The sequence below is a fragment of the Podarcis gaigeae genome (genome assembly GCF_964106915.1).
Source record: "Podarcis gaigeae genome assembly, chromosome: 3".
NCBI lineage: Eukaryota > Metazoa > Chordata > Lepidosauria > Squamata > Lacertidae > Podarcis > Podarcis gaigeae.
Genome location: NC_139680.1, coordinates 5,208,680 through 5,233,025, shown reverse-complemented (window position 1 = coordinate 5,233,025; position 24,346 = coordinate 5,208,680). Strand labels below are relative to the sequence as shown.

The window sequence follows — 24,346 nt, the reverse complement described above, 5'->3', positions numbered from 1 at the left end:
CCTTGGCTAATAAAGCAAGTTAAGCGCTGTAACCCCAGTGTCGTCCGCAACTGGACCTAATGGTCAGGGATCCCTTTACCTTTACCTTTGTTATGGTGGAAAGAGTTGAGTTAAATGCAGTATCTATGAAAAGAGGCACTAAATTATAGCATCTGGTTTCATTTTAGGGTCTGTCTGATCAACTCCAGGAGATTGCAGCTTGGGTGTGAAGTCACTTGTCACTTTGCGTATTTATTTTATCAGTAAGCATTCTCTCAAATTATTTTGCTGCCAGGTTCTGAATACATCAGAAACACAAGCGTTGAGTGGGTAGTGCTGTAATGCGTGAATGTGCATAATATTAATACTAGTCCAGAAAAACATTTTGCTCTGGTTTTATTTTTGCAGAAAATTAAAGCAGATATAAACTGAAAAAAACAATGCATGGTCCAGTTATTTCACCAGAAACAGAAAACACCTTTGGGAAAATAGCTAAATATGTATAGTTCCTTCTGTGCTTCAATGCTGAGCTTGCTGTGGCTCTCTGGGTAAATGAAAACTGCTCTCATATGATGGCTCTTCAGGGGGAACCTAGAAGGAAACCAGACAAGATGTTTGAGTAGACATAATTTAGTTGGTAGCCAAAGGAAGTTACACCACACATACCAAAATCTAAAGTGAGTTCAATATCTTTTTTGTAATCCCTTAAACCATTGTGATAAACAAGATCAGACTCTTATGTTTTTATGCAGGTTAGCTAGTGCTGAAGACTGTAAACTGGATAGTTGCAGCAATGATAGATGGTTGATCTATTCAGAAAGTTCCAGAGCTGGGATTTTAAGCCATTGCCTCCAGACTTCTACTAGTTTCCAACAATGAGTTCACTTCAAAAGACAAACCCAAAGACAATTCAAAGTCAGCAAACAACTTGCAGAGGGATTTAGCTGCATTCTTCAAACTCCTTGTACAGGTGTCATCCCATTTTTTAAAAACGTGATTTGCCATTTCTGTCAGTCTCCTGCTGTACAAGATAACATGCAGAAGAGCTCTTCCTTTAAAAGTGGGCCAAAGGCAGTCTTCTGCCTAACTTTTTAAGCCTCCCTTCTTAATTTCTCCCTTGAGAAATTCCAGAGATGTGGTCCTTTTCCACCTGTCTATGGACACATGTCTTTTTACTGAATCTTCAGCAAGAGATACCAGGTAACTTGCTCATTTGTGGAAAGAACATCAGTTGCCTGTCCAATACCATTAAAAACGGGAGTGAAACCAATTTAAAAATATTGCTTAAAAAAATCACAGCTTCACAGTGATGAACATTCTGCTGTTCTGAATCTCCCATTTGCTGCTGGAGGGAGATGTTATAAAACAAAACAAAACAAAAAACCCCATATGTTAAATGTGACCGTGCATTTACTACTGATGTGCATTTTGGCTCTGAGAGGGAAAGGCTGAAGAGGAAAAGGAAAATGATTGAGAATTAGTTGCAGAATGAACTGTGAGGTCAGAAGGATGAAGAGGTTTAAGGTGATGGCTGGGGTGCAGAGAGAGTGCTATGCTCTCTAGGGTGCCAAGGGAGGAAAGGGAATCCAGAGAGACCTGTGGGGTGGGGAAACAAGGGGAAAGCAGGGGGTGGGTGAGCTATGGGGTTCAGATGGTGTTATGTACTGAGTGAATAGGATCCAAAATGCAGCAGTCTGATTGGTCCTAGAACAATAGGATTCAGAATGCAGCAGTCTGATTGGTCCTAGAACAATGCAGCAGTATGATTGGTCTGCAGGAGCCACCCAATCCGGCTCCAGATGAAAGTGAATCCACAACCTGATTGGCCTACAGGAGAATTCTGGAATTAGCGAATCACGTGCAGCCCATTGTGTAAATAATGTATATAAAGCAGTTACTTTGAGGGGACATTCATTCCCTCCTCACCACTATGAGCTGAATAAAGAGCGTGAAATCACTTTGCAACTGAGTATATTTCAGATGGGCTGGTGCCTACACTATGGAGTCCCCAGAAAGGATACAAAGGAGCTCTATGGGAGGTTAATAGAGAACAGGGTAATGGAAAATACTGTTATAATTGTAACACAAAAAGTTTATCCATGGTTAACTTAGGAATGCAGGCTTCACACTAAAGTTCAGCTAGCCTAGAAATGGAAAGTGGAGACAATAGTGGAGGCCTTCCCCTTTATCTGTTGTTTTTTTTTTTAAAAAAAAAACTTTAATAAAAACTAATTGAAAAGAAAAAGAAAGCAAATCAAACAATCCCCACACAATAAAGCCTAACAATAAAGGGGGAGGGGGAACTATCCTGTGAGATTTCTAAAACTCTGGGTTGAAGAAATTACAGCACAGCTCACAGCACATCCTTCTATGCCCTGGGAATCCCAAGTAGGCAAATGTGATCTGGAAAAGAGCGCTGCAAAGTGGAGCCATTTATTAAGAAATTGGAAGCAAACTTGATTGCTCTGGATGGATCAGAAAGAGACATTGGCACTGGCTATCTCATTGTGCTGATACCATGAAAGAAAAATGCACTCGGTTGTATTATTCTGTCCTACCTCCCAATACACAGAGTCATCATAGCAGTTCTGATCAGATGGTTGCTCCCAGAAAGGCAAATGTAGAATCAACCCTGCATTGAGGAAGGGTGAGGGGGAAAACACAGCCGTAGTTAAAAGCATCCCATAACAGATTTTATATAACAATAGTAAGACAGAATATTGGAGAAATGCCACAGAAACCTCATTAGTCTATTATCTCATCGATTTGTGCCCCCAAAGTAAAATTTAGGCTTAACATTAGCTTTGTGTATTTTAATTCAACTTGAAGCAATAGAAAGTTGAGGGGCCTTCCATTTTCTTCCTAGTGCAATTATATTTCACACTAGGTTCTACACAGTAAAACAGACACACTTGTAAGGAGGTTTCCAGATTGTGGTTTAATATTGTAAATATGTTTGTTGTTGTTTTTCCAAAAAAAAACACCCTTGGGTTGTCCACACACTCTTTCAGCACCTGTTTCAAACATCTTTCAAGCCTATCCAGACACATAGAAGCGGACACATTTTAGCGTTTTTTACTTTTATTCTTCTTTCTCCTTAAATATTTTTAGTAGTCTTAAACTGTTTTTATTAATCGTTTTAACACTTCTTGCAAACTGCTTAGAGGTTTTATTACAACTGATCAACTGCTGTTAAATGATTAACTGATTAACTGCTGTTAAATAGATAAATGGGGTGCACCCGTCCCGCAACAAACACCCGTCTGAAAGCAGCCTCAGACGGCACCGATAAGGGTCTGTATTTTACTGACCTGTAAAAGCTCCTCCTACCAAAGCAATTGCAATGGAGCATCCCAGAGCAGCAGCCTGCATACCAGTCGATAAACTGTAGTATGGGGAGATAAAATACATATTGCATCACCTTCACCCATGATGAGTGGAATTTGTTAGGTGTATTCAAACTTCTTTGGGACATAAAACACATGTAGCTTTTTAAAAAAATAATGTGGCGGTCCAATATTCAGTGGTCCCCTAGCTGCCAGTGTCATCCTCTTGACTTCTCCAAGCCCCTGCCTTCAGGACAGGAAGGAGGAGGCTCAATGTTCACTCCTTTTGTCTCCCCTTTCAGCAGGCAAGGCCCCAAAGGGTGTTCCTGCCAGCCAGGGAAGAAGGGGAGAGTGAAGATCTACAATGGAAACAAGTGGGGGGTGGAGAGGAATCAACCTTACCAGATAGCTGAAATGGGACTCAAAGGCCATTGGGGTGGGGGAGAAGAGGCCTGTTTTGAATCATGCTGGGTGGGTGCTGAGCCCAGGAGACCCCAGAGGGCAACCCCAAAGCTTTGCTCCCTAGGAGTTGGAGAGGACCAGCATGCCTCTGATTCGCCAAGAGGGCGCTTTAGAGGTGGCATGGGGGGGCTGCCAAGGAGGCGGCAGCGCAATGCACTCCTTGGAGGCCAGATCTGCTGCCCCTATGTATCCTGCCACCCAAGGCGGTCTCCTCATGGGTGGGCTGATCCTTCCTATAAGGAGGGAAGAGGGAGAAGCCGCCCAACCTGTAGAAAGCCCAAGTAGTCTATGTGATCTGTGAAAGCGAGAATGGAGCATACTAGCGGAGTATAATTTACTTTACAAGATGTTGACGTTTTCTTGAAGGATCCGTTTCCCCTCACTCAGCTAATAAATGAAAGGAAGCAAACATGTGACTCTTCCTCTATGGACAGGCACCCTCTTGAGGCTGATGGGCAGGCAGCTTCTATGCTGTCTAAGGCAACAGGGACAGAATGTCAACATTTCTCCCACCCACAGGATGACCCTGCTGACTGGATAGGCCCCATCTAGTGTGTCCTAGGAAACTTTGCATCTTCCTATCCCAAACACAAGTGTTTCTAACAGATTGAGGTTGAATCCTGGCAAGACAGAAGTTCTGCTTTGGGGGGACAGGAGGCAGGCAGGTATGGAGGACTCCTGATCCTGAATGGGGTAACTGTGCCCTGAAGGACGAGGTGCGCAGCCTGGGAGACATTTTGGACCTGCAGCTGTCCATGGAGGCGCAGGTCAATTCTGTGTCCAGGGCAGCTGTTTTCCAGCTCCATCTGGTACGCAGGCTGAGACCCTGCCTGCCCACGGACTGTCTCGCCAGAGTGGTGCATGCTCTAGTTATCTCTCACTTGGATTACAGTGGTACCTCAGGTTACAGACGGTTCAGGTTACAGACTCTGCTAACCCAGAAATAGTACCTCGGGTTAAGAACTCTGTTTCAGGATGAGAACAGAAATCGTGCAGCAGTGGCGTGGCGGCAGCAGCGGGAGGCCCCATTAGCTAAAGTGGTGCTTCAGGTTAAGAACGGACCTCCAGAACGAATTAAGTTCTTAACCCGAGGTACCACTGTACTGCAATGCGCTTTGTGTGGGGCTACCTTTGAAGGTGACCCGGAAACTACAGCTAATCCAGAATGTGGCAGCTAGACTGGTGACTGGGAGAGGCCACCGAAACCACATAACACTGGTCTTGAAAGACCTACACTGGCTCCCAGTACGTTTCCAAGCACAATTGAAAGTGTTGGTGCTGACCTTTAAAGCCCTAAACGGCCTCGGTCCAGTATACCTGAAGGAGCGTCTCTACCTCTATCGTTCTGCCCGGACACTGAGGTCCAGCTCTGAGGGCCTTCTGGCAGTTCCCTCGCTGCGGCAAGCGAGGGAACCAGGCAGAGGGCCTTCTCGGTAGTGGCACCTGCCCTGTGGAATGCCCTCCCACCAGATGTCAAAGAGAAAAGCAACTACCAGAACACATCTGAAAGCAGCCCTGTTTAGGGAAGCTTTTAATGTTTGATGGACTATTGTATTTTAATATTCTGTTGGAAGCCACCCAGAGTGGCTGGGGAAACCCAGCCAGATGGGCGGGGTATAAATAATAAATTATTAGTAGTAGTAGTTTTCTTGTTGCTGTTATTAAATTTTAATCCTGCCTTTCAATCCACCAGTAACAAAACAATACAAATAACTTTTTTTAAAAAAATAAAATATTTTCAAACAATAAAAGCATCTAAAAATATGTGGTGCTAGTTCAGGGAGGGAATGAAGTCAGCATGGGGCAGAAGTTCGGTTCAGTTTGCAGTTTAGAGCAGACTTAACTACTTTTGCACTTCCTGAAATAATGCACAAACTGAAATGCAGTTATTCTTTTAAATTTACATTTCAAAGTTCTCCAGCCAAATAATATATTAGGAGAAAGTGCACATAAGAATTCATACACTGGTGAAAATGAAATGCAGTATGTAAGAGAAAATTGCTTGCAAGAATATATAAAGTGAGAGACACGCATTATAAAGTTCTGGGCAATTTTCATAAGGACTTTAAAATGAGTAAATCATAAAGTGATGTGGGATGTAGGGAGCAGGTCTTAAAATTGGGGGGAAATGAGAAAATGAGAGAAAGTGGAACTGAAACTATGTTGGCTCTGTTGAGATTCCTGCATTGCGGGGGGTTAGACTAGATGACCCTGGGGTTCCCTTCCGACTCTACAATTCTATTATACGAATCTGTGCTCTAGATTAGATCTGTGCTCTAACACTGCTCCTACTGCAAAGCGGCTGCATCTCAAGAAGGCAATCTAAAAGCAACATTTCATACATTCTTAGTTTGGCCATTTTTGTCACCTGTCAAAACTTAGTTTGCAACCAATTAAAACATGTTATTTTACTAGCAGATACGACCTGATTCTAGGCAACTCACTTGTTCTCGACTTGTAAAGCAGCTGCAACGATACTTGCAAGGCCTCCCAAAAGGCCAGGTAAGCCATGCAGGTTATGGACTCCACAGGTGTCTTGAATCTTCAGCTTTGAGGCAAAGAAAGGCTGCAAGGAAACAAAAGGTTATTTCCAAGTCACTGTAAAACAGGGTATCTAGAAAGGATGTTGTTCTTCCTTGTTTTCACAGGTTGCCTTACATGATCGAAGAGCAAATTTGCACAACATAAAATGACACCACTGTATCCTGCAATATAATCTACATTTTGGAAAGGTCTCCTTCGGGAGGCTGTAGACTTTCCTTCCTTGGAGGTTTTTAAGCAGAGGTTGGATGGCCATCTGTCATGGATGCTTTAGCGGAGATTCCTGCATTGCAGGGGGTCAGACTATATGACTCTTGAGGTCCCCATTCTGTGATTTATTAATCATCTCAAAAATATTTCCCTAGATAGGATACAACATAGTAACATCTTTGGACAACTGAATTTGAGGCTGTGGCCATGCAAGGGAGGAGTAATGGTGGAATGGGAAGCTGTTTCTGGCTTTAGTAAGACTACTGACTCAGAATCCAACACACTTTTCCTTGCCACCTGATGGGACAAGTCTCCCCATATGGTAAGAAAAAACAGTTGCACACCTCTATGTTGGCAATAGGGCAAATTCCCAGTATGACCGGTGTTGTGTACTGAAGTTCTCTCCCTGGGCCAGCAGGGGGATACTGTAGATAGTTCAGGTGGACATGTGCAAATAAGGGATCGAAAGTGACGTTCAGTGATAGGATAGTTACAGAAAATGGTTACTGTTGTGTTATAATGGAGCTTTATATAAGCAGCCTGGCTGAACCCTTCAGTTCAGTTCTGTTCTGGCCTGTGAATAAACAAGAGCTGTTTGAAGAATCGCTGTGTCGTCTGATATGTTGACCCACAACTTAACACTGGCGATGAAGGTGGGATGGATGGACAACAGAGCACAGCCAGATGCAGCCACCCTCTGAGCGGAGCTGAATCACTGAGCTGAAACACCGAGCGAAATCACTGAATGTCATTTTCGATCCCTTATTTGCATATGTCCCCCTGAACTATCTACAGTATCCCCCTGCTGGCCCAGGGAGAGAACTTCAGTACATAACACCCCTCCCCACCGAGATAAGGTGTTAGTTACAATCGTAACAACTGGGGGAACTTTTTTCTTTCCCGCTCCAAATATGGAAATCAGTCTCCAGCCATTCAAAAGAATGTGAGAGAGCTCAAATTGTGTAAGGGCACCAGACAGAGGCATGAACTCCCATTGCGGCCAGATGCTGAATGGTGTGATGCTCACTAGAGAAGCCAGTCTGCTCGAGGGCAATGGAATGGGACATTCACTCAATAGCAACCATAATCTTTAATTGCAGCAGGCCCTGATGTACCAAAGCAAATTTATCTAGATACCAGAATAAGTCAGGATTATATTGAAATTTCCCATTACTCCCTTTGATTGGCTTTGAAAATGCACTCAGAAAGGAGCAGAATCCTGGCAACATGAGCCACAGCAATAACTGTTAAGTAAACTAACAAGCACAGCTTGGATTTTGGCCTACTCAGTGCAGTGTGCAAATTCTCTTATCAAAGGTAAGAACAAAGAACAAAGTAGCACTCACAGTCAAATATTTGAATCCAGCAACTGAGATGAATCCAGCTGTGCTGCCAATTAACATTGCACCGAAAGGTAAGATGTTCAGGTCGGCACAGGAACCCACAGCAACTCCTCCTGCCAAGGTAGCATTTTGAATGTGCACCTGTGTGGGGCACAACATATTGACACGTTATATCACACCAGTAAAACCAAGAGACCATTTGCCTTTCCTGTAATTGACTAGTACTGCAAGATAGTTGCAAAGGAATTTGCAAAGATGATGTTCGAAAAGCAGTTGCAGAAACAATTGAACTAAAGCTGGACTTGGCATCCTCACGTGACCAGGGGCGCATTTCACTTAAGCACGCAGGGGCCCAGAATGCAACCTTTGTGTAAGTGGGGAGTCGCCTGTAACGCAGAAATTAGATATGACCAGCAGGCTGACCAGAATTTCATTCTGGCTGTAAGTAGTTCACAAAGTTATCCTCTTTCTCTCACCCGTACCACTAGCCCCACAAATTGGTCTTTTCACTGTAGCTGGTGACTTACAACTAGAGGTGGAGGAGAAATTAGATCCAGTTTGCATTTAAAGGTGAACCAATTCATTTAAAGGTGAACCAATATGTGACTAGAAACAGTCATCCTTTGGAAAGTTTGCACTTCTCTGAATTTTGAACTGCAGTTCTTTATTCAAGTGATGTGTACAGAAATACACAAAAATGTGCATACAAATGAATACATTATTGAGAATGGCATAGGAAATGCATCACATTAGAGTAAATTGTTTTGCAAGACGAACAATAAGACAAAATTGCAAACAAAAATGTGTATATTGGGAGAAAATTGCATTAAAATGCTGGTGAATTTTCATGAGGACTAAAATATATATATTACAAAGTGATGTGGAAATGCAGAGAACTGAATTTAAGAGTGTAGAAATGAGAAATGGAGAGAAAGCAAAATGGATATATTTTGCAATCCCTACATACAATTAATTACCTTTTCAACAAAGGGTCTTCCTGATGGATATTTATTGTAGGATGAGTGCTCCTTGTGGACACAGTTTTTCAAAGTGTCCACATGATGGCATTGATAGCAAAATCCCAGTCTGTATCGTCTCCCTGCCCCCCTTTAATCTGGATTTGTCCTATCTTGTAAAAATCTGGTATGTTTTTAAAAAGGCGATTGCCAACATGTTCTGCAAAGTGTGTCAGATAGGAACAGCCCCAGAAGACACAAACCTTTATGAAGTCTATAAAAATTCATTCTAGCCAAAGCAAAACAATCACTGATTTGGGTGCCTCTGAGGCAACAACTGTATACTGACATTCTGAGAAACCCAACTGAATCCATACTAGGGATAAGGAAGAAATTTGGTTCTCCAAATTTTGTGATGCAGTCCTCCAACCAAAAAAATATGAGCAAAATGCATATATTGGGGGAAAGTGCTAAAAACTTTTGCAAACAGATATAAACACAAAAGCAGTGTTAATTATTATAGATGCGGAGAAGGCCTTCGACAATATCTCCTGGAAATTTATGAAGGGAAATTTAAAAGAAATGGGAGTGGGATGGGGTTTTGAGAATGGGATTGATGCAATATATTCAGAACAAAAGGCTAAATTGATAGTCAACAATGTGGTTACAGAAGAGTTTAAAATTGAAAAAGGAACACGACAAGGCTGCCCTATTTCCCCTTTGTTGTTTATTTCGGTTCTGGAGGTGCTCCTGAACATGATTAGAGGGGACCGGTTGGTGGAAGGAATTCAGGTCGGAGCGAAACAATATAAACTTAAAGCTTTTGCAGATGACCTAGTTTTGACCCTACAGGAGCCAGAATCTAGTACGAAAAGAGTATTACAATTGATTCAAGATTTTGGTCGGGTGGCGGGATTTAAATTAAACAAACAGAAAACTAAGGTATTGGGGGAAAAAATTGACAAATACAGAGTCAGAACGGTTTCAGAGAGAGACAGAATTAAATGTGGTTAAAAAAGTAAAGTACCTAGGGGTAAATATAACAGCAAAAAACCTGAGTCTATTTAAGGATAATTATGAAAAATGTTGGTCAGAAATTAAGAGAGACTTAGATAGTTGGACAAAATTGAAACTTTCTCTGCTAGGCCGAATTGCTGCTATCAAGATGAATGTATTGCCAAAAATGTTGTTTTTGTTCCAAACACTACAGATTGTGGACAAGACAGAGTGCTTCCGGAAGTGGCAGAGAGACATCTCTAAGTTTGTCTGGCAGGGCAAAAAGCCCAGAATTAAGTTTAAGATATTAACCAATGCGAAAGAAAGAGGGGGCTTTGCCCTGCCAGACCTAAAGCTGTACTATGAGGCTGCAGCTTTCTGCTGGCTAAAAGACTGGCTACTTCTTGAGGACACTGACGTTCTGGATCTGGAAGGTTTTAACAATGCTTTTGGTTGGCATGCATACTTGTGGTATGACAAGGTTAAGATCAATAAGGCCTTTAATAACCATATTGTCAGAAAAGCAGTGTTTAATGTCTGGACAAAATATAAAGACTTATTGGAAAATAAAACTCCAAGGTGGCTTTCACCGCTGGAAGCTAAGGCCCGAAAAAGACCCAATATGGAGGCCAAATGGCCAAAATATTGGGAAATATTAGAAAAAGATGGAGACAATTGGAAATTGCAGAGTTTGGAGAAAATGAAGGACAAAGTGCGAGACTGGTTACATTACGCTCAGATTAAAGAAGTTTTTAAAAATGACAAAACGTTAGGGTTCCAGGTGGAGAAATCGAAATTGGAAACAGAACTGTTAGAACCTAAGACTAAGGTACTTTCAAGAATGTATAACTTGCTGTTAAAATGGAATACACAAGATGAAATGGTTAAATCGGCTATGATAAAGTGGGCACAGGACATTGGACATAATATCATGTTTGAGGACTGGGAAAGGTTGTGGACCAACGGGCTGAACTTCACTGCATGTAATGCTTTGAAGGAAAATGTGATGAAAATGATATATAGATGGTACATGACCCCAGTTAAACTTGCCAAAATATACCATTTGTCTGATAACAAATGTTGGAAATGTAAAGAAAATGATGGAACATTCTTTCACCTCTGGTGGACCTGCCCCAGGTATTTAGGTATACCTTTACTAAGAAACCAGAGGCCTTCCTTTTGGGTATTGTCGGCCAGAAGGTGTTAAAGAAGGACCGAACATTTTTTATGTATGCAACAACAGCAGCAAGGATACTCATCGCTAAGCATTGGAAAACTCAAGATCTACCCACACTGGAAGAGTGGCAGATGCAACTGATAGACTATATGGAATTAGCTGAGATGACCGGCAGAATCCGAGACCTGGGAGAAGAGAAGGTTGAAGAAGATTGGAAGAAATTTAAGATTTATTTTAAAAAGTATTGTAATTTGGTTGAATGTTAAGATGGAGGCTAGATCATAAATAATTGACCACCACTAAATTAGATGCATCTAGGATGCTAAGTGAGATTGAGGAAAAATCATAAACATTTGGGAGAAATATTAGATTATATTTTAAATGAATGGGACATAAGTATGTAAACAAGATGGTAAATTGCGGGCAAGAACTGACAACGATGCAAGTGGGAGCGGGAGACGTGAGGAAGTCAAAAGAAGTGAAGAAAATATGTCATGATATGTGTTATATTGTTCATCATATTTGCATTTATGTTTAAAAATCTTAATAAAAATATTTTTAAAAAACCCATCATATTAGCTTGTAAAGAATTGTGCACAATAAGCAAAATTGCATACAAAAATCTGTGTATTAAGAGAATCCAAATGCTGATGAATTTTTGTGATGACTTTCTTGAATTGCAAACAGATGTGGGAATGTGGTGAACTGAATTTAGAGAGTAGAGAAATGAGAAACCCCGACATAAATGTGTGGTTGTTAACTGTGGTGGATATGCATCGTGCTCAAGACAAAGCTTACCATGTCAAGTTTGCCTCTGCCTTCCACCAGGATGGAGGTGGCAAATGCTGTGAGCGTGCCAGCTGCCAAAGCAAAGTATGTGTTGATGATCGCTCTTTGCTGGGCATCTGCTGTTGCTGCAACTGCTGAGTTAAAACTGGGCCAAAACAGCCAGAGGAAAAGGGTACCTATATAAATAATATAACAAAAAAATGCAGGATGTCATTAATTAATCTCCTCGGGTCTTCTTTGAAGGACATTAGAAGCTGGTCAGACCATTCCCTGTACTCTCAACTCTGATGACTCCCAGTATGGCTCCCCTTTATCACATACACAGCCCAACAAGACAATGACAAAAATCCACCAACAGCATACAAATCAATTTGGCTAAAAAATACATTAAAAAAGAAAGAAAAGAAAACTCTGATGACTCCCAAAGATCCCAGGGAGAGATCTTCCCCATCCTCTGTTGTCTGATCCTCTTAACCAGTGATTCTGGGAATGGAACCTTCCTATACTTTTCTTCCCTCCAATTATCATACACTTGGTCCAATTTGACCTCCTGAACTATCATTGCACTGGTACACCAATACTGGTGTTCCATCATGCCTGGCAAATTGTGTCAGGGCAGCACTTAGGACTTCATCCAGAACACTTAGTGGCTTAGTACAGCTGTATACTTTAGAAACATTCCACAAGTCCACATCCCTTGGAGAAGTGAGACAACTGTTTCTATGAATCCAAAAGCTGGAATTAAAAGTGCCTAATGTCTGTGGCATCAGGCCCTCATGGTTCTTTCATACAGACCTAATTACCTGAGTCTCCTGGCATAAGTGGTTCAGAACCCTTGACCATGCAGTAATGCCAGGCAAGGCATCATATGATAAATAGCTTTTGAAAAGAGCTTTTGTTGGCCACCCTCATGGTATGATATGTTTCTTCTCCACAGTATCATGAAAATTGACTCATAAGAGAAAGAAGCCTCCTACTCACCAATCATAGCAAACATGTCGGAATTGTAAACAGAACCTTCATTTTTATGTCCATTTCTCAAAGCAGGGCGGTATATGACCCGAGCTACTGCCAGCCCAAAATAGGCTCCAAAAGCATGAATAGTCATGGATGCACCAGTATCAGTGGCCTGCAAAACAGCATAATTAGTTGCAACAATTAATTGTTAATCCCAACCATGTAGTATGCTGAACTGCTGTCTTAAAGCCAAGCGACAACTGCCATCATAAGAGGGCGAAAACTTCAGGTAACTATGACTGTGAATATGTGGGAGTCTTCCAAACGAATCCTTTTCATTTCAAGTTTCTGGTGCCAGTGCACAAGTATGCAAGGCTCCCTCCCTCCTTGTCCGTAGGCAATGTCTGGTGGCTACATACAAGAGTTGGGGAGGTTGGCTGGCTTGTTGAGATGCATCGCTATACTCCTCTCTCCTAAAGCTGGAGGAGAAACAGCTGTTAGGTTTATTACTATTACTACTACTATATCAGGCTTTTGGAGTTAGAAACTGATGGGCAGATAGAGATGGGTGAGGAAAAGGCACCATTTTCTTTCTAAGGAGGAAGTGTGTTTTGCCAGTCCCAGCAAGGTAGGTCAACATTGGCACATGCAAGGTGTGCTTTTGCCTGCATGGTGTGATTTCAGCCATGTGAAAGTGGACAGGATCAAAATGTAAAAGTGAGCGTGGCAAGAATGTCATCTCTCAGGACTGCCTTTCAGAGGGGTTTTCCATGCAACACTATTTCAAATCATTTTTAACATTCATTATTCATTATATCCCCCCCCCCTCTCTCTCTTTAAAGGACAGACTGCAGGGGATATTTTGGCATGACAGCATCAATGCAAGGTTCCTGAAGGAGCGATCATTAAACGACAGTCAAATGTTGCTGTTCTTCTTGAATTCAGGGGCAGCTGATGTGTTGGGGTGGAGCTGCCTTCCTGACCCTGGAGTCACCCCACCCCACTAGACACCACTGCATGAATTAAGCTTCAACGCAGAAGAAACAGAACAAGTGTAAGCACAAAGCCTTGAGGCACATCAAACTAAACAGAGATAGGATATGTTTCCACTATAAAGTATGGGCAGAATATACCATATTTTTCGCTCCATAAGACGCACCCAACCATAAGACGCACCTAGTTTTTAGAGGGGGAAAGCAAGAAAAAAAATATTCTGCTCAGAGCATGTAAGTGGCTCTCACTTTTCTTGCTTTAAACCCTTCCGTCCCTCCTCCTGCTTCGCTGAGAAGCCAGGAGAGCAAGAGTGATAGCTGTGCCGCGCCTCTTCTGCTGGCTTCCCAGCAAAGCGGGATGAGGGACGAAAGGAAGCCCTTACAAGGGAGCGCTGAGCAGAGCCTGGCAGCGGCTCTTGCTGGCTTTTCTGGGAGGTATGGGAAGGGACAGAGGGCAGCCCGTCAGTCCCTTCTCCCTCCTTGGGGAAAAGCCAGCAAGAGGCTCCGCATGGCTCTTTAAAGGGAGCGCTGAGCAGAGCTGCCCGCCTGCATTCGCTCCATAAGATGCACACACATTTCCCCTTACTTTTTAGGAGGGAAAAAGTGTATCTTATGGAGCGAAAAATATGGTAAGTGAACAACTTCATATATGTCACAGAAAATTCCTACCTGTAATACTGACACGACGAGGTGTTCGTTGCAGGCAAAGATGGTGATTTCAAAAATGGCCATGATCAGCATCTGGATTGGACTTGTTCTCCCCAGGACAGCTCCAAAGGAAATCAGGACAGCTGCTGTGCTGAAGTCTGCATTGATCATGCTTTCAATTGGAAGGGAATGCGGAGAATAAAAACCAAAGTCAGGATGATGTCATAGATGTATGAGGGTTCAGAGACCAGGATGAAGTGGCATGATGATGCTATCCTATGCCTAAGCAGATGTGGCTTTGAAAGCTGTATGGGGACTGTATGAAAGATCTCAGCTACCAGTTACACCCTTCGTGGTTAGTTAGTGCACTTAAGTTTAAGGCCATTTTTAGTTTGAAGAACAAGCAGTCATGTTCTTCTCTAGTGCATAATGTACGCCCAGTCTGCATCAGGAGCAGATTCCAGAGCAGGGCCCAACAGCTCCTAGTGCTTCAAAAAAATAAAAAATGGCCTCCAGGTAAACTCTAAAACAACAACAGTACTAGGAACAATATACGGTGTCAACACCCTGAGGGTCAGCCCAGATATTAAAAGTACCACATAAGACTGCCCCCACTCAGTGTTTCTTGTCCATCTTTTTCTTCTTTATAAAACATCACAACCAGGTATCATTGTTAGGGCATCTCCTTGCACTTGCAGTTCACAATGTTGGCTGCTAATGTCAGGGAGAACCATTGTCCCTTCCTATTCTGTGTAAGAAGGAGAGGAGAGGGAGAAAAGACAAGGGTCTGTGTAGGTCTTAGAATGTCTAGTTTGGGCCCGAACCATTTGAAGGAATAAATGCAATTAATTTGAAAAAATAGCCTGATGTTTATTGAATTGATTACTGAATTGAGACTTTGAGGCCTTACCCAGACAACCCTACAAAAATGTACTTTAACCTCACATTTCCCCTTTGGTTCAATCCTCTTACAAATTCCTTTCTGGGACCATGGCAGGAAAATGACCAGGAGAATGCCTGGCTGAGTTTGTCTTCTGTTTCTTTTGTCTCAGGTAAAAAGTGGGGAGCGGAAATGCATCCAGCTTTTTGCATTCATGGGGAATGCACATCACAACATTGCAGCAGGAAAATGCAGGAAATGGTGTGCGCATGAGAGATGAGGTTTTGCCACTTGCCAGTAGCAATGTCACAGGCAGACCTGTCTCTAATAGGTGCCTATGACATTTATAGCAGCGGAGCTGCTGGCGGCAAATTGTATTTTGTTAACGATAACCCTCTGCATTTTTGACACTGGGAAAATGCACAGAGCAAAGATGCAAAGAACTCATTTGCAAGAGCACCACCTTGAGGGAAGATACATTAATTCATTGCAGCAGCTGACTATGAGCTGTGTAGTTTTGCATGAAAATTGCAATAACCTGGAAAGGCTCTATGAATTGTGCTAAAATATATGCTCCAAGTGAAACTCATTTTAATTGTATTTGCTTCGTTTTACACTTTCATATAAGTGTAAAAGTCTTATTTATTGACTTCATGACTTTTACAATATACTTGACAATGCTATTGGGAGGGTGGTTGTGATAATAATAATAATAATAATAATAATAATAATAATAACAACAACAACAACAACAACAACAACACCCCGCCCATCTGGCTGGGTTTCTCCAGCCACTATGGGGAAATGATAGTAACTAAGCAGTTCTATTGAAATCAATTTTTGCTTGATTTTATTTCTGCATAAAATTCTGTTCTAGTACTAGATGGGTGAAGGTGGCTTTGGAAGCCCCATTGAAACTTCAAAAAGAGGATGCATGAGTGAGCCTGATTTTATTTTATTTTTTGTCCAAACTAAATGTTAAGAATCCAGAGGAAATGAAGGTAAAAGAAAAGAAGGGAATATAAACATTTTTCAACTCATCCACCCCAATATAACACCCAGCATGACTACTTTCTAGAAACCAACATTATATTCAGCCGTCAAATCCAAGGTAAGCCTGATTTTAGATCACCGATTCCTAGATGCACGTTTGGCTCATTGGCCAGATTGTGCATTCGGCCACCATTCTGGCAGTTTCCAGAAGCATGGAAAAGAGGCTGCATAGCTCAGAATCACCTCCCAGATGTGGTGGGCTGACCCGTTTCCCATCTTTTTCAGAGGGCCATGAAACGGGACAGAGGGGTTTTCCATCCTGTCAGGGAGGGGCACTGATAGGAAAGAATCTCAAGAGTCTTGTGGTGCCTTAAAGCCTAACAAATGTATTCCAACACAAAGTTTATTCATGTAAAACCCTCTTCATCAGATGCATAAACTGGTATTTTATTTTGGCACGTTTATTTATTTAGGGTATTGCTGTACTGCCTTTGATAATGCACATAAGTGAAATTTATTCAAAAGAAAATAACTACAAAACAGCAAAGACAACAGCAAGGCAACAAAAATAGTTAAAATACCAGAATGTCCTATACAATATCAGAGGAATTTTAAACAAACAGGAGAAGGAGAGAATGTTTTAGTTTTTGCATTTCTTATTCTTCAGTTTTGCTTCATGCCCAAAAGACAAGAGTAAGCAACAACAGTGTTTTTTGGGGAGGCTGACCTTCTCCTTTCCCCCCGCATGCCTTTTCTCTGATGGGACAGGGACAGGCTTCTAATGTTTAATGTTTGGGCAAGTTGATGTGGGAGACAGCATTGGTTTAAGCATTGACACCTGATCGGATGAAATGAGCTTTAGTTTTCAAGTTTGCAAAAGCTTACAGCACAATCCTATTTTCAGCCTTTAATGAGCCACGGGACCCTTTTATGAATTCCTGTGGGCTTTCCAGTGACAGTGGTGTCTGTTAAGTGACAGGGGCTTCACAGGATGCCCCCCTTACCTGCCAATGTTGATGTGGATTTCATTTGAGTGCATATGCCAGAATCCTTGCAGCAGAATGCCCCACTGGAGACCCAAGGCTGCAATGAGGAAGTTTATGCCAACACTGCTGAAGCCATATTTCTTCAGGAAAGTCATCAGGAAACCAAACCCAACAAATATCATCACATGAACATCCTGAAAGACTGGAAGGATAAGGAAGACAATGTGTTGGGCCCACGATGGGTTGCATAAATTGAAAGCTAATAATGGCAACTTATTCCCAGTTACCCACCATGAAGAACCCTCTCTTTTCCCACAGAGCATATTTTTAAAACAAGTGCAGTCAATCATTTCTGAGAAGGCGGGTTCTCCTTCCTGGAGAGCACGTGTTGTGGTGGGGGCAACCAAGACATCCCTCTGTTGCTAGGCGGGTTAGTATAGAGGGCTACGATTCTGATTGGGAACCCCTCAGTCGTTGGAGAGAATTTGTGTAGCAATTTTATGATTGTCTGATGAGGGGCTATTTATTCCCTGCACTCAGCGTTGAGCTTCCTCTTTTCGCTGCACGCATTGGATCACCCGCCCACCCTCCCTATATTTAGGGCTGTTCGCATTGACCTTGCTATGCCTGTCATGGGGTCGTCTGCTTTGGGGGCAGGGGCCTGGTAGGAATTTTACCATTTGGCTGATTGGCTGGGGCCATTTGGTTTTTGCCTACTGCGTAGCAAATCACCACAACTTGTAAGGTTGCGGTTAGGCATTGGTGGAGGGGGTATGGTTGGCTGTGCCTGCCCCTCCAATGCTGCTGCTGCAAGGGTATTCCATTAAAGGAATCCAGGGGCTCACCATGCTCTTGTCTGAACCCCTGTCAAGGGGCTTGGGCCACGCAAGAGCCCCTGGGAGCATTTGGGGAGAGGTGAGAGCCTGGCGCCCGGCTCTATTCTCTCCCCAAAATTGTTTACCCTTACTGACTTTCGCAGGCTTGCGGATGTCAGTTTTGTTCCTACCTCTAGGCTGGAACAGATAGTCGCAAACCAATGCCTAAGCAACCACTCACATGCTGTAATCAATAAAGTTGTGACCAAAAATTACGCCCAAAACCTTTAACAAAAATTCTGTGTGAATTGTGTCTTTATCTGAGGGGGGCTATGGGGTCCTCGACAAGCAACAGGCACATGGGTAGAATATTCTCAAATATGGAAAATAAATCCCCAAACTCATAATTGTATAAAGATGCATATTTCTGGGAATATATTGCAATATATTTTATAAAAAGAATTAACAGATATATTTTTAAAAATAACAGTTGCCTTGATATGTTTAAAATTCCACCTACTGTATTTTTTGCTCTATAAGACTCACTTTTTCCTTCCTAAAAAGTAAGGGGAAATGTGTGTGCATCTTATGAAGTGAATGCAGGCTGCGCAGCTATCCCAGAAGCCAGAACAACAGGAGGGATTGCTGCTTTCACTGCGCACTGATCCCTCTTGCTGTTCTGGCTTCTGAGATTCAGAATTTATTTTTCTTGTTTTCCTCCTCCAAAAACTAGGTGCGTCTTGTGGTCTGGTGCGTCTTATAGAGTGAAAAATACAGTATTTTCTTTTTCAAACAGAGCTGAGGAATTGATTAATTGTAATTAATTAATTAAACAAGTTAACATATTATAACTTGTGAAATGGCTGAGTGCTACATGAGTACTTGGTATCTTTGTAATAACACTTATTTTATGCCACCTTTAGCAAATTAATCCTGGTTTAATTGTTTATGGGACAGACCATTCTTAAAATTAACTCAATTGATTGCATATCAACTGAATCCTATTTAAAGGCTTCTGCAGAATAGATGATGAACTTCAGTAACATGACAAAAGCTATGCGTGGCTAAGGGACAGTAAGTTTCTTTCAGCATCAGTTAAAGCCCCCAAACCCAGTGACTCCGTAGTTTCAGGAGGAAAAGTGCTCAAGCCAAAGGATTAGAAGATAGTCATTCCTATATTGCCTGGCTGTTTTAATTGAGCATTCAGCCCTTGGGGTGTGAGAGTGGGCAGGAAAACGAGATAGGAGTTCAAAATGGTAAATGAGAATCCTCTGTGTCGTCTCCGAAGCCAGAAGATTTCAGATGCACAAGGCCTAAGACACTTTGAATCCCCAAATTCTGCAAAGCGGTTAGATGGAGTGAGACCTAAACAGAAACAAAACTTTAAATGACAACTTTGATGGGTGCAGCAGGAACAGGAGTCTCACATTATCACCACAAAAGTCTGCTTTCTAGAAGCAATGTGCGGCAGAAGTGAGATAGAGCCTTCAGCACCTTTACGGCCATTTGATATGCTACTAGTTTAAGGTGTGCAACATGCTCAGCAGGAGACAAACCAAGAAGCTCCCCAACGTTAGTCTGTACTTGTGCACCATGGTGCAGCAATGCAAATAGCACCTCGCTGTACCAGAAAGCAAGTTTATGAGCCAACAAAGCAGGCTTCTTCAAGAACTTGATGAGACAGGCAACATACAAAGGTAACAAATAGAAAACACTCACGTGGGTATACTTGTCTCCTGTCCACTGTGTCATATTTTACAAATACTCCAAATAAAATTATAATGACCACCTCCAAGAAAATGGCAAGTATGGGGAATTTGATCCTCATGGTTCTGAAGGAAGATGGATCTGTGTTGGCCAGCCTTGCAGCAGTCTGCAGACGAGTGATAATGAGAGAGAGAGGCTCAATGTTTATATTCCTTTGGGTTACAACAGAATGACATGGCAAAAACTTGCCCTTGCCCATGTCAACTTCACTGAAAGGAGGACTTTACAAAAGTCTCCTGTCTCAGACTTTGCAATTATTGTTATTTGTATATGCTGCTCTTCAAAAAAAAAAAAAAAAAAAATACCCCAGGGAGGCAATATTCTGTGGGGTATATAGGCTTGTAACCAAAGTAGCACAAAGTCATGGCAAGGATGGAAATGTCATGAAATTATGACTCACGTTTATATGGCTTTGGAACACTTTTTATTATTTTTTTAACTGCTCCCCCCCCCCCGCATATTGTTTATAAGGTATAAAAACAGCAACTGAGACTATAATCTGTCGGAAATGATTTGTAATACAAAGTTCAAATAACTCTGCATGGTATTTCCCAATTTGGTTGCCAGAATTGTTTCTGGGTGCAACTCAAGGTGGTTTAAAGCCTCAGGTGGCTTAGGCCCCAAATATCTGCAAGACTCCATCTATCCCTAGTGGCCTTCTCAGGTATTAAGGTAAACACCCTTCAGTGGGTAATGGCACTTCAGGAGAGGGCCTTCTCGGTGGCAGCCCCTAAATTGTGGAACTGTAATGGTTTTATACATGAGATAGATACAGATATATAGATATAGATAATAGGTGCCCAGAACCAGTGCTTTTTTTTCAGACAGTACTCAGCGGTACACAGTACCAGCGCTTTTTCATTTCTTTTCTCAAATATCCACATCCAGGAGACTATTATTACTACTGCTGCTGCTACACAGGAAGAACTGTGCGGGGAGAGATACTTTCTGTTCCTCATCATGCAGTGGTGTTTCCCAGACCATGAGTTTGAGAAAAGCAGCCACAGCAGCAGCAGCTGAGAAGAAAGAAGTTTTAATAGTTTTATAATTTGCCTGTCCTTGTTTCTCAATTTGATCCTTTTACATGGTTTTGTATGCTTTGTGGCATTTTATGCATTGTGATTTGCTGTTATTTTTATTGATTATAAATTGGTAATTCTTTATTGTGGTTGATAAGTGTAAACTGTTTAATTTTTATTTGCTGGTGTTTAATTTTACTGTTTACTATTAGATTCTGATGGATTGTTTAATGTTGCTTTGTTTGATATAAGTTGTTTATTTTGAAGTTATTGTGATCCTTTATATTGGATCAGATATAAACAGGCGAAGTCCCGGCAGACTGGAGGAGGGCAAATGTTGTCCCTATTTTCAAAAAGGGGGAAAGAGAGGACCCAAATAATTACTGCCCAGTCAGTCTGACATCAATACCAGGGAAGATTCTGGAGCAGATCATTAAGCAAACAGTCTGTGAGCACCTAGAAAGGAATGCTGTGATCACCAATAGTCAGCATGGATTTCTGAAAAATAAGTCATGTCAGACTAACCTGATCTCGTTTTTTGACAGAATTACAAGCCTGGTAGATGAAGGGAACGCAGTGGATGTAGCCTACCTTGATTTCAGCAAGGCATTTGACAAGGTGCCCCATGATATTCTTGTAAAGAAGCTGGTAAAATGCGGTCTTGACTATGCTACCACTCAGTGGATTTGTAACTGGCTGACTGACCAAACCCAAAGGGTGCTCATCAATGGTTCCTCTTCATCCTGGAGAAGAGTGACTAGTGGGGTGCCACAGGGTTCTGTCTTGGGCCCAGTCTTATTCAACATCTTTATCAACGACTTGGATGATGGACTCAAGGGCATCCTGATCAAATTTGCAGATGACACCAAACTGGGAGGGGTGGCTAACACCCCAGAGGACAGCACCACACTTCAAAATGACCTTGACAGATTAGAGAAATGGGCCAAAACAAACAAGATGAATTTTAACAGGAAGAAATGTAAAGTATTGCACTTGGGCAAAAAAAAAAAAATGAGTGGAACAAATACAAGATGGGTGACACCTGGCTTGAGAGCAGTACATGTGAAAAGGATCTAGGAGTCTTGGTTGACTACAAACTTGACATGAGCCAACAGTGTGACGCGGCAGCTAAAAAAGCCAATGCAATTCTGGGCTGCATCAATAGGAGTATAGCATCTAGATCAAGGGAAGTAATAGTGCCACTGTATTCTGCTCTAGTCAGACCTCACCTGGAGTACTGTGTCCAGTTCTGGGCACCACAGTTCAAGAAGGACGCTGACAAACTGGAACGTGTCCAGAGGAGGGCAACCAAAATGGTCAAAGGCCTGGAAACGATGCCTTATGAGGAACGGCTAAGGGAGCTGGGCATGTTTAGCCTGGAGAAGAGGAGGTTAAGGGGTGATATGATAGCCATGTTCAAATATATAAAAGGATGTCACATAGAGGAGGGAGAAAGGTTGTTTTCTGCTGCTCCAGAGAAGCGGACACGGAGCAATGGATCCAAACTACAAGAAAGAAGATTCCACCTAAACATTAGGAAGAACTTCCTGACAGTAAGAGCTGTTCGACAGTGGAATTTGCTGCCAAGGAGTGTGGTGGAGTCTCCTTCTTTGGAGGTCTTTAAGCAGAGGCTTAACAACCATATGTCAGGAGTGCTCTGATGGTGTTTCTTGCTTGGCAGGGGGTTGGACTCGATGGCCCTTGTGGTCTCTTCCAACTCTATGATTCTATGATTCTAGATTGTTACTATTAATGTTTGATCTTTTTATGTGTTGGAAGCCACCCAGAGTAGCTGGGGCAACCCAAGATGGGCTTGGTATAAAGAATTATCGTTATTATTACTATTAGCACACTTTGGTGTTCTTATTTTTAGGGAGAGAAAGGGCTAGAGCAGGGTTCTCAAACAGGAGGCCAGTTCACTGTCCCTCAGACACTGTTGGGGGCCGGACTATAGTTTAGGGAAAAAATATGAATGATTTCCTATGCACACTGCACATATTTTATTTGTAGTGCACAAAAAACAGGAAAAACAATAAAATACTTACAATGAAGAACAATTTTAATCAACATAAACTTGGAAGTATTTCAATGGGGGTGTGTGTGTGTGTGAGAGAGAGAGAGAGAGAGAGAGGAGGGCGACCGAGTAAGAGGGAGTAAAGGAAAGAGGCGCCACCTCAGACTCTGGGCAGCAGTGGCAACATCTGGCTGCTCCTCCCTTATTGCCCTCCAGTGAGAGACCCGGCGCCCTGGGTGCAGCTGCGGCGCTGGTGATGGCCGCTGCGCCTTCACGCTATGCCCACATTTCCACAAGCCTTTCTCAGTGATGGTGACGGCTCCTCTGGACTTGGCTCCAGGCCCGGCTGGTCCATGGGCCGGTCCCTCCCCCTTCGGACCCGCTTCGCCCGGCAACTGAGGAGGAGGTGCGTGTGTGGAGAAGGAGAAGATGGGCAGGATTGCGGTCACCGCTGAACCGGTGGTCCCTTCCCAGCGGTTTGAGGGGGCTGTCACTAACACTGGCAACATCTCACTCTCTTTCGCACATGCACACACACCCCTCCCTGGCATGCCCGTGTGCCTGGGATCGTGATGGGATTGATGGGCGGCCGAGTGGGATGGGGCTGGAGAGTGTGGTCTGAGGAGAAGCTGGAAGGGCTTGGACCCAGCCACTTGCAGGAGTAGGGTATGCTGGCCCGGGGGTGAACCCAAGCAACGCGGTCCAGGTCTGGTCCCGGATCCAAGGATTCTGTGTGGAGTCAGTCCAACAGGGCCAAGGCAAGTCTCAAAGCAGGAAACCAGGCTAGGTCGGGCACCGGGTCTCAGGCAGGTTCCAGCAAGCATCAGTGTTGCTCCCGCAACCTGGGGTGGGCCTGACAGCCTTTTATCTCTGTCGGGGTAACGGCTGGTCCTGATCCCCTGGTGACACACCTCCGTGTCTCCTCCTGCGAGTACTCAGGTCTCTCCTTCTCTCAGACCTGAGTCTCTGCAGCTCGGGAGATGTCGGTGGGTTACTAGACCCAGGGGCTGCCTCAGCCTCTCCTGACCCAACTGGTAGTGGAGCAGCTGTACTTGAATGCCCAGAGGGCAACAAGGTAATCCCTGCATCTGGAGCCAGGGCAGGCTCAGGCCCCTGACTCGGCCCAGCAGGTGCTTGTTGCAGGGGAACCTGTGCAGACTGGGGCTCTTCAGAATCAGGCCCCAGACTCAGTTCAGATGCCGCCTGAGGCAGAGGAACCGGTGCGGACCGAGACTCCTTCGGTTCCGAGTCCGAGCCCAAGTCCCGGGCCATCACATAGGGGTTCGGAGGGATAGAGGGAAGGAAGCTCGCGTTGGCTGTGGGCAATGGGAAGGAGGGTTCTGCAATTGCCAGGCAGGGTGGGTTCAGGACCCTGGTGGGCTGGATCTGGCCCAAGGGCCATAGTTTGATGACCCCTGGGCTAGAGGAAGTGGAGAAAGGAAGAAGCAGGGAATGGGAAGGAGGGTAAGAACTGGGAGAAAGAAAGAGGGGGTTCC

General features: G+C 43.2%; 1 protein-coding gene and 1 long non-coding RNA gene across 2 annotated transcripts; one reads left to right on the top strand and one right to left on the bottom strand.

The window, feature by feature from the left end:
• Positions 1-358: 358 nt before the first annotated feature.
• RHAG (Rh associated glycoprotein) lies at positions 359-19,944 on the bottom strand. Its single transcript, XM_083730831.1, has 10 exons — positions 19,770-19,944; positions 17,254-17,437; positions 14,398-14,548; positions 12,761-12,908; positions 11,789-11,955; positions 7,865-8,002; positions 6,212-6,333; positions 3,291-3,364; positions 2,538-2,611; positions 359-570 (listed from the first exon to the last, which is right to left on the bottom strand). Exons 1-10 carry the CDS (start codon positions 19,876-19,878, stop codon positions 499-501), a joined length of 1,239 nt encoding a protein of 412 aa, XP_083586957.1. The 5' UTR covers positions 19,879-19,944; the 3' UTR covers positions 359-498.
• LOC310840781 lies at positions 577-14,186 on the top strand. The gene is made up of 3 exons (XR_014562127.1): positions 577-949; positions 6,674-6,840; positions 13,682-14,186. It is a non-coding gene; the product is annotated as an uncharacterized lncRNA (long non-coding RNA).
• Positions 19,945-24,346: the final 4,402 nt, after the last annotated feature.